The 12,447-nt window shown below is 17.5% G+C and overlaps 5 protein-coding genes across 5 annotated transcripts; 1 reads left to right on the plus strand and 4 right to left on the minus strand.

The window, feature by feature from the left end:
- Nucleotides 1-12: 12 nt before the first annotated feature.
- On the minus strand, nt 13-737 carry PADL01_1366900 (conserved Plasmodium protein, unknown function; the record flags this gene model as incomplete). Its single annotated transcript, XM_028684247.1, has 4 exons — nt 13-125; nt 226-252; nt 388-570; nt 677-737. 4 exons carry the CDS (start codon nt 735-737, stop codon nt 13-15), a joined length of 384 nt encoding a protein of 127 aa, XP_028540344.1.
- Nucleotides 738-1,561: 824 nt separating this feature from the next.
- On the minus strand, nt 1,562-2,998 carry PADL01_1367000 (26S proteasome regulatory subunit RPN11, putative; the record flags this gene model as incomplete). The annotated part of the gene is made up of 3 exons (XM_028684249.1): nt 1,562-1,590; nt 1,749-2,511; nt 2,855-2,998. 3 exons carry the CDS (start codon nt 2,996-2,998, stop codon nt 1,562-1,564), a joined length of 936 nt encoding a protein of 311 aa, XP_028540345.1.
- Nucleotides 2,999-4,701: 1,703 nt separating this feature from the next.
- PADL01_1367100 (RNAse L inhibitor protein, putative) lies at nt 4,702-6,641 on the minus strand (the record flags this gene model as incomplete). The annotated part of the gene is made up of 2 exons (XM_028684250.1): nt 4,702-4,727; nt 4,808-6,641. 2 exons carry the CDS (start codon nt 6,639-6,641, stop codon nt 4,702-4,704), a joined length of 1,860 nt encoding a protein of 619 aa, XP_028540346.1.
- A 1,848-nt stretch (nt 6,642-8,489) lies between these two features.
- PADL01_1367200 (conserved Plasmodium protein, unknown function) lies at nt 8,490-9,218 on the plus strand (the record flags this gene model as incomplete). Its single annotated transcript, XM_028684251.1, has 3 exons — nt 8,490-8,543; nt 8,722-8,829; nt 8,925-9,218. The coding sequence occupies 3 exons, from the start codon at nt 8,490-8,492 to the stop codon at nt 9,216-9,218; spliced, it is 456 nt and encodes a 151-aa protein (XP_028540347.1).
- A 770-nt stretch (nt 9,219-9,988) lies between these two features.
- On the minus strand, nt 9,989-11,785 carry PADL01_1367300 (conserved Plasmodium protein, unknown function; the record flags this gene model as incomplete). The annotated part of the gene is made up of 6 exons (XM_028684252.1): nt 9,989-10,124; nt 10,221-10,280; nt 10,384-10,482; nt 10,606-10,754; nt 11,045-11,150; nt 11,286-11,785. 6 exons carry the CDS (start codon nt 11,783-11,785, stop codon nt 9,989-9,991), a joined length of 1,050 nt encoding a protein of 349 aa, XP_028540348.1.
- Nucleotides 11,786-12,447: the final 662 nt, after the last annotated feature.

Here is a 12,447-nt window from a genome sequence, read left to right on the forward strand (position 1 = left end):
AATATAATATTTTTAACTACATTGCGGATTAACACATACCCTTCCAACTCTATTTTCTTCATTTTTCCATGTATTCAATTTGAATAAATCTTCAATCCAGCTGGTATTTTGAACCTCATTATTTTCTATAAATAAGAATGAACATGTATTTATGCAGATTCATAAAAATAATACATTTTTTTTTTTTTTTTTTTTATATATATAATAATATTCTTATTTTGTTACTCATAGTTTTATAATGATAAGGAACATCTGAAAAATTAGAAAAAAAAAAAAAAATAAAATAATAAATATATAAGATATTAAATTGAAGAAATTTTATTTATGTAAAGACATATATAAAAATATATAGATATTTTAAATATGTGTATAAAATATGAAATATACTTATTGAACAATCAGGTCCTGCAAAAAATGATTCGTTCAGATACTTTTTGCATATACATATAATAGAAGAATATTCTGAATTATTAAAAGTTTTGATAAAACATTTAGATTCATTTTTACAATATGATAATATTCTAATATCATCTGTTAATAAAGAGCATTCTTTATAACTACATAATATATCTAAAAATAAAATGATAAAAATAAAGGATAAAAAAGGATATGTATATGTGTAAATTAAAAAAGATACAAACAATCCTCATATAATGAAAGAAAAAGAAAAACTTACTTTTTTGTCGTAAAAAAAAACAGAAGATAAAAAAAAATAAGAAAAGGTCTTTTTTAAGCATTGCCACTCAAAAAAAAAAATAAAAAATAAAATAAAATATAAACAAAAATAAATATATGTATATTTAACCTATTGATATATATCTTAAAAGAATTGATATGTTATAAATATAATATTTAGATCATATTAATATTTAAAAATATTGAAAGGATATATAAATATATATATATATATATATATATTTATGTTTATCTTTTTATATATAAAAATTTATATTTATTTTTTTATATGTCTATTATTTTAGAATAAAATTCAAAATGAAAAAAATAAATTAAGGCAAAACATAAAAACTGTATATATTGTTTTGGATTAAAAAGAGGATGAATATATATATATATATATATATAATAGTAAAAATATAATGCATATACATTTTTTTTTATTTAATTTTAAGATATTAAAAAAAAAAAAAAAAAAAAAAAAAAATTAAATATAAAAGTATAATGTATTATGTTTGTATATATATTTTATACTTTTGTAAAATATGAAATTTAATTTAATAACAAAAATCCTTGACATACGAATATGATATATTTCCTCCTCTTTAATTAAATGAAAAAAAAAAATTAATGGGTTAAATACGATAAAAAAAAAATAATAATAAATAAATAAATAAATATATATATATATATATATATATTATATTTACTTATTAATTTGTTTCAATAACTTGATTTTGTATTTGTTCAGGATTTTATTATTACATATAACATTTACAAAAAAAAAAAAAAGAAAAAAGGGAAAAAAATTATTGGGTATGTATTAAAATAAATGTGTAATAGATTATAATAGGGGATATGGCTACACAATTATATTTATTTTGTTTTAAAAAAATAGAGTATTTGCCATTGTTCCTAAAAAGAAAAAATGTAAATATTATATGTATATAATATATATATATATATATATATATATATATATATATATATATATATATATTTTGTGTGTGTATCGAAACATTATAATAATAAACACAAACATACATATATATATTTTTATATATTTAATATACCTATGCATGTGAGAATTGATTCGTTTAAGAGCGTTTCAACAGAGTTTTGTATTCTTTTTTTTGCATCAATTTTTCCAATATTTTCTAAAAGTATTTCTTCACTTGTTTTTTTCATTTCATTACGAAGATTTTTATTATATAAGACTGTCAATTTTTTAATATCTTCTAATGTTTCATCTGAACTTTTTTTTTGTTCATTGAAATCATTTAATTTTAAAGGATTGGTCCACATATCTTTATGTAAATTTAATAACATATTTTTTTCTAATTCATTTTTTCTATAATTAATAACAATTGAATAATAATTTCTATTTAATCCATGAACTAAAGCTGTTAAGGTTGGCTTTGTCAAATAGCCAATATTTGATGTAGTTTGTCTTGGTTCTTGTCCTAACATCAATATATGTGGATTAATTAATCGAAAACAATCAATAACAACTTTTCCTTTAACTGATTGTATAGGATCTACGACAACACCAATTGTTCTTGGATTTAATTGTTCAAAACTTTTCTGAGTATTTACATCAGTACCTGATAACCAACAACCAAAACCAGGATGAGAGTGATACCATCCAACAACCATTTCATGCCTGCCTGTTTTTTTTAATTCCTCTAACATATTTGTTTGATAAACTGGATCTACTGCTTCAACACTTACACTGTTACCAGACTGAGGCATAGCAAATACATCGACAATTCTTATGGTGTATTCATCAACTATTTCACCTAGCATTAAACCCATAACTTCCATAGGTACTCCAGCCTAAATTAAAAAAAAAAAAAAAAAAAAAAAAAAAAAAATTACCTGACTTGTTCATAATTTTGTACATACATACATATATATATATATATATAATGTATGACAATTTATATTATCATATTAATACATAATAGGAACATATAAAAAGGAAATATTATATAAATAAATAAATATATATATATATATATATATATATATATATATATATATATATATATATGTGATTATGTTAGTGCAATGTATAAATAAATATTACATTTATGTATTATGTTCATACAAAATGTTGCATTTCCATGTATTTATAATATTTTATTATTTTAATCTTAAATTTATTTATGTTTTTTACCCGTCCATGTTTTAATATCTTTAGAAGAGCCAAAGGAGATATATAAACTTGTTCACTGGTATCTGCTAATGTCTCATTATTCATTCCATTTCCATCAGAAAAGGAATAAAATAATTCACGTAATGAAGATGGAATACCCGCCATTTTAATAATATAAATAAATATATATAGATGGGTATTTATATATATGAACAATGTATTAATATTTATATTAATATGTGTATTTTATTATATTTATAGATATATATTCATATAAAGCAAAATATATATATAATTAAAAAAAAAGAAAAAAAGAAAAAAAAGGATGTTTTAAATTTATCATACGTTTTTTTTTTTTTTTTTTGCATTAATATACAAATAATATCCTTTTCATTATAAGCGTAGTATTATTTAAAAAATTATATTTTATTAATTATAAAAAAAAAAGAAAACAAAACAAAAAAATAAAATAATATTAAATATATATGTAAAAATACATGAAATTATGTAAATATATATATATATATATATATATATATATATATATATATGTAAGGATAAAAAGAAAAAAAAAAAAAAAAAAACAGGATAAATTAATAATTTCGTGTTATAAAAAAATATATGTAAAAATATATTATATATGTAATATATATAAATATTTTATAAATATAACAAAAAAAAAAAAAAAAAAAAAAAAATGTATATAATATATATTATATATTTTATTTATTATTTCTATGTAAAATCATATACATAAATAAATACATCATATATATAAAAAATATATTTTTTTAAACGTTATAATAAAGATTATTTATTGTATAAGAAAAAAATAAATAAAATAATAATATTTATAATAATAATATAACAAAATAAAAATAAAAATTATTATGATTAATTTTATACACATTTAATATTATTATAATATCTAATTTTTATATATAATTAAAAACTGATAAATAATATATTATATATATATATATATATATATATATATAAATATACCAAAAAAAAACAATTGTGTAAGAGAAATATAAGTTGTATAATAATTTTATATGGTGTTATTCTTTTATTCGTATAATTCTTTTAGATACGATATAATATATAATATATATGATGTTACCAATTCTTTAAATTTTATATAGCGATATATAATGTTGCAGGTTCATATATCCTAAAATATATGATACAAAAATATACATATATAATAACATATACATGTAAAATATATAATATAATAATATTATTCCTTTTTGAAGTTATATATTTTCATATTTAAAAGGTTTTTATTATATGTTGTCATAATTTTTAAGTGCACAAACTTAAAAAATCGAAAGAAAAAATAAAATAAAAAAATTATATTAAACCAAAAAATATTTATTTTGAAAATTAACTATATATATATATATATATATATATTAATAATATTTAAAATATACATACAACATAATTTATAATTCAATAAAGAAAAAAAAAAAAAAAAAAAAAAAAGAAAACGAAATTGAGAATAAAAGAATAAAAATGAAAAATATTTTTATGATTCTAATTTAAATATTAAAGGAATATAAATAAATAAAATAACAAATATGAAAAATTAATAATCTTTATTATACTCAAACTAAAATTTTCTTTTTTTTTTTATTAATAACCTTATTATATAAAAAAAAATATAAAAAAAAAAAAAAAAAAAATATACGTATTATATAATATATAGGACAATGTATAATATATGGAATACCTGTACATTTTTATGATATAAAATATTAATATTTTATAAAATAAAAAAAAAAAAGTTATATATGTTGTTAAACATTTTGAAAACCTTTTTAAATTTCTTAGAGCCAGATTAGGATATGTGTTTGATCATTTTACTCATCAATGATGAAATATGTACCTGAAGAGATAAAATATATATATATATATATATATATTTATATTTATGTATATTTATTATTTTATTTTTTATTTTCGTACCGTTTAATTTTTGCTCCTTATCCTTTACACTGTCATATTTATTTATTCTTGGCCTGTAATTTGTAGGGTCCCTTCTAAATGTGACGTCAATTATTTTTAAGAATTTGTTCATACCTGCTGCTAGTGTTTGTGGTGTGTTAGCGACTGTGTTTACTCCTGCTTGTCCATCAAAAACTATGACATGATCTGCTAAATATGTAGCCATAATAAAATCATGTTCTACAACGAATGCTGTTTTATTAGTGTTAAGTATAAATCTTTTAATAATTTTGGATACGATAATTCTTTGTTCTGAATCTAAGTAGGCTGATGGTTCGTCGATTAGATAAATGTTTGTATTTTTGGCTAATGTAACAATGATAGCAACTTTTTGAAGTTCTCCTCCTGATAGTGTTAGAACTTGGTTATCTAGTATAGATTCTATTTTTAAAGGTTTAATAATTTCATTATTAAAATATGGATCATTATATAAGCCTTTTAATTTTGACATTAATAATTGTCTGACAGTTCCTGTAAATTTGGCTTGTATTTGTTGTGGTTTATATGATACACTTAGAGATTCAAGAAATGCTAAACTTTCTGTATTATCTGGTTTAATTAGTCCAGCAAATAAACGTATGAATGTACTTTTTCCACTTCCATTTTGTCCTAATAGAACAAAAATTTCTGATTCTGAGAAATGTCCTTTGTCAATAGTTAATGAAAAAGAGTTTAATGTTTTGACCATTGTTGGATAATTATAAAAATGTAATCTTTTTTTATCTTCATCTGTTGCATCTTGATCTGTTGCTAATTTAAAATTGAGTGATTCTTCACGTATTCTTAAATTATCAGTAGGTACAAAACCGTCAAGAAAGATATTAATACCTTCTCTTACAGAGAAAGGACATGTGACTACACCATAAGCTCCTGCTTTACCCCATAGGCAACAAACATAATCACTAAGATAATCTAATATAGATAAATCATGTTCAACAACAATAATATAATTATCATGTTTAACAAGTTTATGAATAATTTTTGCCATAGAAATTCTTTGTTTTATATCAAGATAACTACTAGGTTCATCAAACATATAAACATTAGTAGTTTGTCCAATTATGGACATTAGAAGAGCAAAACGTTGTAATTCTCCTCCACTTAGATCTTCTACATTTCTATCTAATAAATGTTCTAAATCTAGTTCAGCAATATATTTATCTTTTTGATTAAATTTATCTTTTTTATTTATAATTTCTAAAATATTTCCTTTAATTTGTTTAGGTATTAAATCAACATTCTGTGGTTTAATAATAGGACAAAGTTTTTCTTCAAGTAATTTTGTAAAAAATATTTGTAATTCATTACCTCTAAAAAAAGATAAAATATCTCTCCATTCAGGTGGGTTATTAAATTTACCTAAATTAGGTTTTAATTTTGATGATAAAATTTTTAGGGCTGTAGATTTACCTATACCATTTGTTCCAACCAAACCTAAAATTTGGCCAAGCTTAGGAATAGGTAATCTATGTAATTTAAAAGTATTTGGACCATATCTATGTACTACATCTTTATTTATATCCTTAGGTAAATTAATAATTGATATAGCTGTAAATGGACATTTCTTTACACATATACCACAACCTATACATAGAGTTTCACTTATGTATGCAATTTTTGAACTATGATCTACTTCTATACAAAATTTTCCTGTTTTTACTATTGGGCAATTTTTTTTACATTCTAAATGACATTTTTTGGGTTTACATTTATCACTGCTTACTATAGCTATTCTTAATTTTGAAGCTTCTAGTTTGTTTTCTTTATATAAATCCTCTTTATTTTTCTTCTTCATATTTTGTCAAATGGTATATAATAAAATATGAAAAATTTAAATCTCTGTGGGGGCACGTGGTAACAGTATTAAAAATTTAATTGAGCAAAAAAAAAAAAATATAAAAATTAAAATACAATACAATAAAATATATATATATATATATATATATATATATATATATATATATTTATTATAATATTTCATATTATTTTCCTTGCGTATTTTTTTTTTTTTTTTTTTTGTCCAATTCAAAAAAAATGAGTCATTAATAAAATTAACTTGATAACAAAAATTAAGAGAAAAAGTTATTCAATTACAATATAATTATTTAAATTTTTTTTCTTCTAACTACCAAAAAAAAAAAAAAAAATAATAAATAATAAAATAAAAGCAATTTTATCAAGTTTTATATTAATGGTATATTTTTACCAAAATGTAGAGATCACATTCAAGATGATACATGTATGAATGAATAATATAACAATACAATTATAAATAAAAAAAAATTTATACAATATAAATAATATGAAATATATATATATATATTTACAAATTTGGTTTTATAATTTGTTCTTTCATATTATAAAATATTCATAAAATTAATAGAAAAAAAAAAAAAAAAAGAACTAAAATTTGATCCTTTTTTTTTTTTTTTCCTTTTTTATTTGTTCTACACGTAAATTGTAAAAATAACAGGTTAAAAAAATAAATAAATTAATAAATAAAATTATCAGAAGTATATGGAAAATAAAAGGAAAGTTGACAAAATGGAAAAATATAAAAATATGAAAAGATATAAAAATATATCAAGAAATTATATATATTTATAGATATCTTTCTTTTTCATATGAAAAAAAAAAAAAAAAAAAAAAACTTGACAAATTATTTCTTTTTCATTTATTATATTATGTTATAAATAAATATACATAATTATATATATATATTATAAATATTATAGATAAAGAAGATATAATATAAAAATATTTCAAATATATATCATTTGAAAAGAAAAAAATCATATTTTAAAAAATTATTTTATTATATTTCATTAACAAAATATTATATGATTTTATTATAATATTTATTATATATATATTATATATATATATATGTATAAATGTAATATTTTATTTATTATATTTTTATAATATTTATATTTTTTAAAACTTACACCAATTTATTATATCTTACAAATAAAACAATATAATTAATATATAATATTTATATTATAATAATGAATTTAATTTATATATATATATATATATATATATATATATATATATATATACCTTTTTATTATTTATGAATATATATAATATATAAATATATACAATAGTGTATTATATAATATATATTAATTCGCATTATATAAAAAATAAAAGTATAATATATAGGTATATATATTTATAAAATATAAGGGAGGATATATTTTATATTGTAAAAAAAATGATCATTGGAAAAAGCACCTATATGTTTTTATTTATAATATATTATATAAATAATTTAATACCATATGCCACAGCTACAAAATAAAAAAAAAAAAAAAAAAAAGGAAAAAAAAAGAAAGAAAATAATAAAAAATAATAAAATTCAAATAGAATAATTAAAAATATTAACATAAAAAAGAAAATATGTATTATATATATATTATAATATTTTTATTATTTATATTTGCTTCTTTTTTTTTGTTAATATAATTACGATTCAAGTTTGAATGTATTCTTTTACACCTTATTAGAATATATATATATATATATATATATATTTAATGTAAAAGTATTTTTTTTTTGGTAAAATGTTCAATTGAATAATAATAGTATATTAATTTTTTTTTTTTTTTTTTTTTTTTTTTTTTATTCTTTAAATATGGAAGAGGAATGGGCTTCAAAAATTCTATCACAGTTATTAATTAAAGAAAAGGTTCCTTTATTTTTTTTTTTGAAATATATATTTATATATGTGACTATATATATAAAATATTATTATAAATCCTATCTTTCATTTTTTTTTTTTTTTTTATTAATACCTTTTTCTTATATTAACACCATTAATATCTGTTCTAATTAATATTTTCTTTTTGATGTCTTTCTATTTGTAGTGCATAAAGGAAAAAGATGTGTATACTTTAATGGGCAAATTTGGGGATATAAATAAAATTATTCATCATATGAATGAAAAATTAGAACCTCTTGGATTTATAGTTAATGTATGAATACATATATATATATATATATATATATATATATATTTATTTATTTATTTATTATTTGATTATTTTGTTGCCATCACATATTTTTGTAGAATGAATTAATAAAAGGTGAAGAATATATAATATTAAATTCTGAAAGAATGAGAAATCCTAGTAATAAATCTGTGAATAAAGAAAATGAACCTTTTGTAAATGTCAAAGAAGAATATATATTTAACTCAAAATTTAAAAAAAATGAAATAAGTTTATATTATTTAATTATCGAATATATTATTAGTAATAATAAATATTTAAAAATTGACATAGGGGATACTACATATCAAAGTTTATGTTCTCAATTAAACATAAAAAATGCTCATACCCAAAAAAATATACGTAAAAATTGAAAAATGACATAAAAATGAAATATATATATATAAATGTAACAATATATATATATATATATATAACAAACAAAAACAAAAAAAAAGAAAAGAAAAGAAAAAATAAGAATTATAAATGGAATATGTAATATATATATATGTGTATATCTTAATATATTTATGTTTAAACATGTATAAATTTTTTTTTTTTTTTTGTATGCTTGTGTGTCTATATTTTTAAGTGGATAAATTGATATTTTATAAATGGATTGAAAAAGAGTCAGGGGAACTCAAGCTAGGGATACGCTTTTTCACAGTAAGACACAAATATAATATATATATATATGTATATATATTAGGTATATATAAATAATTTTATTATTCTTCTTTTAAAGGATTTAATAAAATTTTTTCCCCTGAACAACTTGGATAAATGCTCATTGTGTAATAACGCAATAATTGTAGAGGTAAATAATTTTTTTTTTTGTTTTATTTTTTAAATTTTATATTTATTAAAAAATATATTAATTACTTTATTGTAATGTTTTTTTTATTATATTTCTTTTTTTTATTAAAAGGATAAAAGGTGTAGTAATTGTTTATCTGTTTATCATCCCCACTGTTTCAACAATCTTGCCGAAAAATTGTCACTATGTTTTGTGTGTAAAAATGCTTTATAAAAATTAAAGGAGGAAATAATATATATATATATTTGAGGAGATACATATATTATCAATTTTTAAGTTCTTTTTCCATTCTTTAAAATTATAATTTTTTTTTTTTTTTTTTTAACTTTAATAATATCCAGGATGAATTATATTTTTTAGAGCATGAATATATAAGGGTATTGTCATGCTCATATATCTTAAATTGATAGAAACAACTGATACATTTTTTTCTTCATAAAATTCAAGCATACTTTTGGTGGCTCTACAAAAAATTATAACATATAAATATATATATATATATGTATATATATATGTATATTTATTTATTTTGATGTGTTAAAATTTTCTTTTCTCTTACTGTTGTATATTGTCGTATAATTTTTCCTTTCCCAAATTGAGAAAACCAATAGGAATAGAGCTAAAAAAAAAAATAAAATAAAAAAATAAAAATATAAAGATATGAATATATATTATAAACATGATTATATATATATATATATATTTATTTATTTATTTATTACTGTGTTGATCCTTTATTTAAATCAGCAAAAGCTTTTCTAGTGGCTCGATCTACATCGTCAACAAAATTATCTTCATTCAATTGTAAGGTAGTAAAATTTCTACAATAAGAGAAAAAAAAAAAAAAAAAAAAAAAAAAATCACATATAAATAAATATATAAATAAATATATATGTATTTTATTTTATTTTTTTTTTGTTTTATTTTATTTTTTTTTATATTACTTGTTATGCTTTTTAATTTTGGAAATTATATGTGAATATTTTTTGCTCCTAATCGAAGCATCAAATATATATAAATCAAATCTGCTCGTAATTTCATTTAATAAATCATCTTTATTATAATGAGCTTCAAATTTATCATATGTCATAACCTATAATACATGGAAATATAAAGAAAATATAAACATGAATTTGTATACATATATATATATATATATGTAAGTATGTATATGTGTGTGTCTATGTATGTATGTATTTATGTATGTGTCTATGTATATGTCTATGTATATGTCTATGTATATGTCTATGTATATGTCTATGTATATGTCTATGTCTGTTTCTATCTATGTATATATGTTTATGCTACTTGTGTTTCATTTTTTTAAGTATGATTATTATTAAAAATTATCTTATATTTTATTATTCATTTTTTTGACTTTACCTTTCTAATTTTTCTCATTTTATTTTCGATTGCTATTTTTTTCCATTTCTCGCTATTATCATTTACTAATATTAGAACAGATGAGTAATAGGAGTGTCTGAGATAACTATAAAAATATGGAAAAAATAATTAGGGTAAATATATTAATAAGTATAAGTAACATATAACAAAAAAAAAAAATTAAATTAAATATATATTATATATATTATATATATATGTGTGTGTTTATATTTATGGTTACATGCTGAAATTATAGTGTTTTCCTATATTATATATTGATGACAAATCAAAGTTACAATATATTAAATAAGAATCATAAAATAGATTTTCTTGCTGCTCATTTAAAGGTTCTTCTTTTTCTCCTCTATCGAAAATATAATTATATGCCTTATAAAATGTATTTTGTTCAATAATATATTCATCGTTTTTTTTTAAATTTATTGAATTCTCATTAATAATATTTTTATTATTAGTGTTATTATTATTGTTATTATTATTATTGTTGTTATTATTGCTGTTATTATTGCTGTTATTATTATTATTGTTATTATTATTATTATTATTATTTTTTATTTTAATATTGGGAGGTACTTTTTTATTTATCCTTTGATTTTTATTATTCAATAAAATAGCTTTCTGGAATTTTTCATATTTCTGATTATTTTTAACATACCTTAAAAATTTGGTGTTTTCTTTTTTTTTCCTTTCTAATATTTCTTTCTTTTTATTTTTAATTTTCATTTTTACCTAATTCAAATGAAAAAATTATTTATACAAAAACAAAAATATATTTATGTAATAACAAATATGGATCATCAAAATGTCATATATATATATATATATATTATATATATGATTGATATATATATTTTTATATATTAGGAAAAAATATATATAATATATATATTTACACAGTTAGATTTATTATTTAAAAACAAAAAAAAAATATATATTACAATAATACATATTATTTTATATAACAATATATTATTATAATATTATCATATTATTATCATTTATTTCAATGCTGTCCTTAATGTTATTTATTACTAATATATTTTTTGTTATTTTATATACAAATAATATGTTATATATATATATATTATATATATATTATATATATTATAAATGTATAATTATTTTTCAAATATAATATTTATTTATTTTTTTTTTTTTTTTTTTTTTATTGGGCACAGTAAAATTCTAAGGTGAATTAAAAAAAAATTAATATGCATATATATATAAGAAAATGATATACGTACTAAATAATTATGTATATATATTATAAATAATTATATGTATATAATATTATATATATATATATGTATGTTTCTATTTTTTTTTTTTTTTTTGTTAGTGTTTGAATTTAATATATATTAAAAAATATAGAAAAAAAAAGAAAA

Source organism: Plasmodium sp. gorilla clade G2, assembly GCF_900097015.1.
Source record: "Plasmodium sp. gorilla clade G2 genome assembly, chromosome: 13".
Lineage (NCBI taxonomy): Eukaryota > Apicomplexa > Aconoidasida > Haemosporida > Plasmodiidae > Plasmodium > Plasmodium adleri (nom. inval.).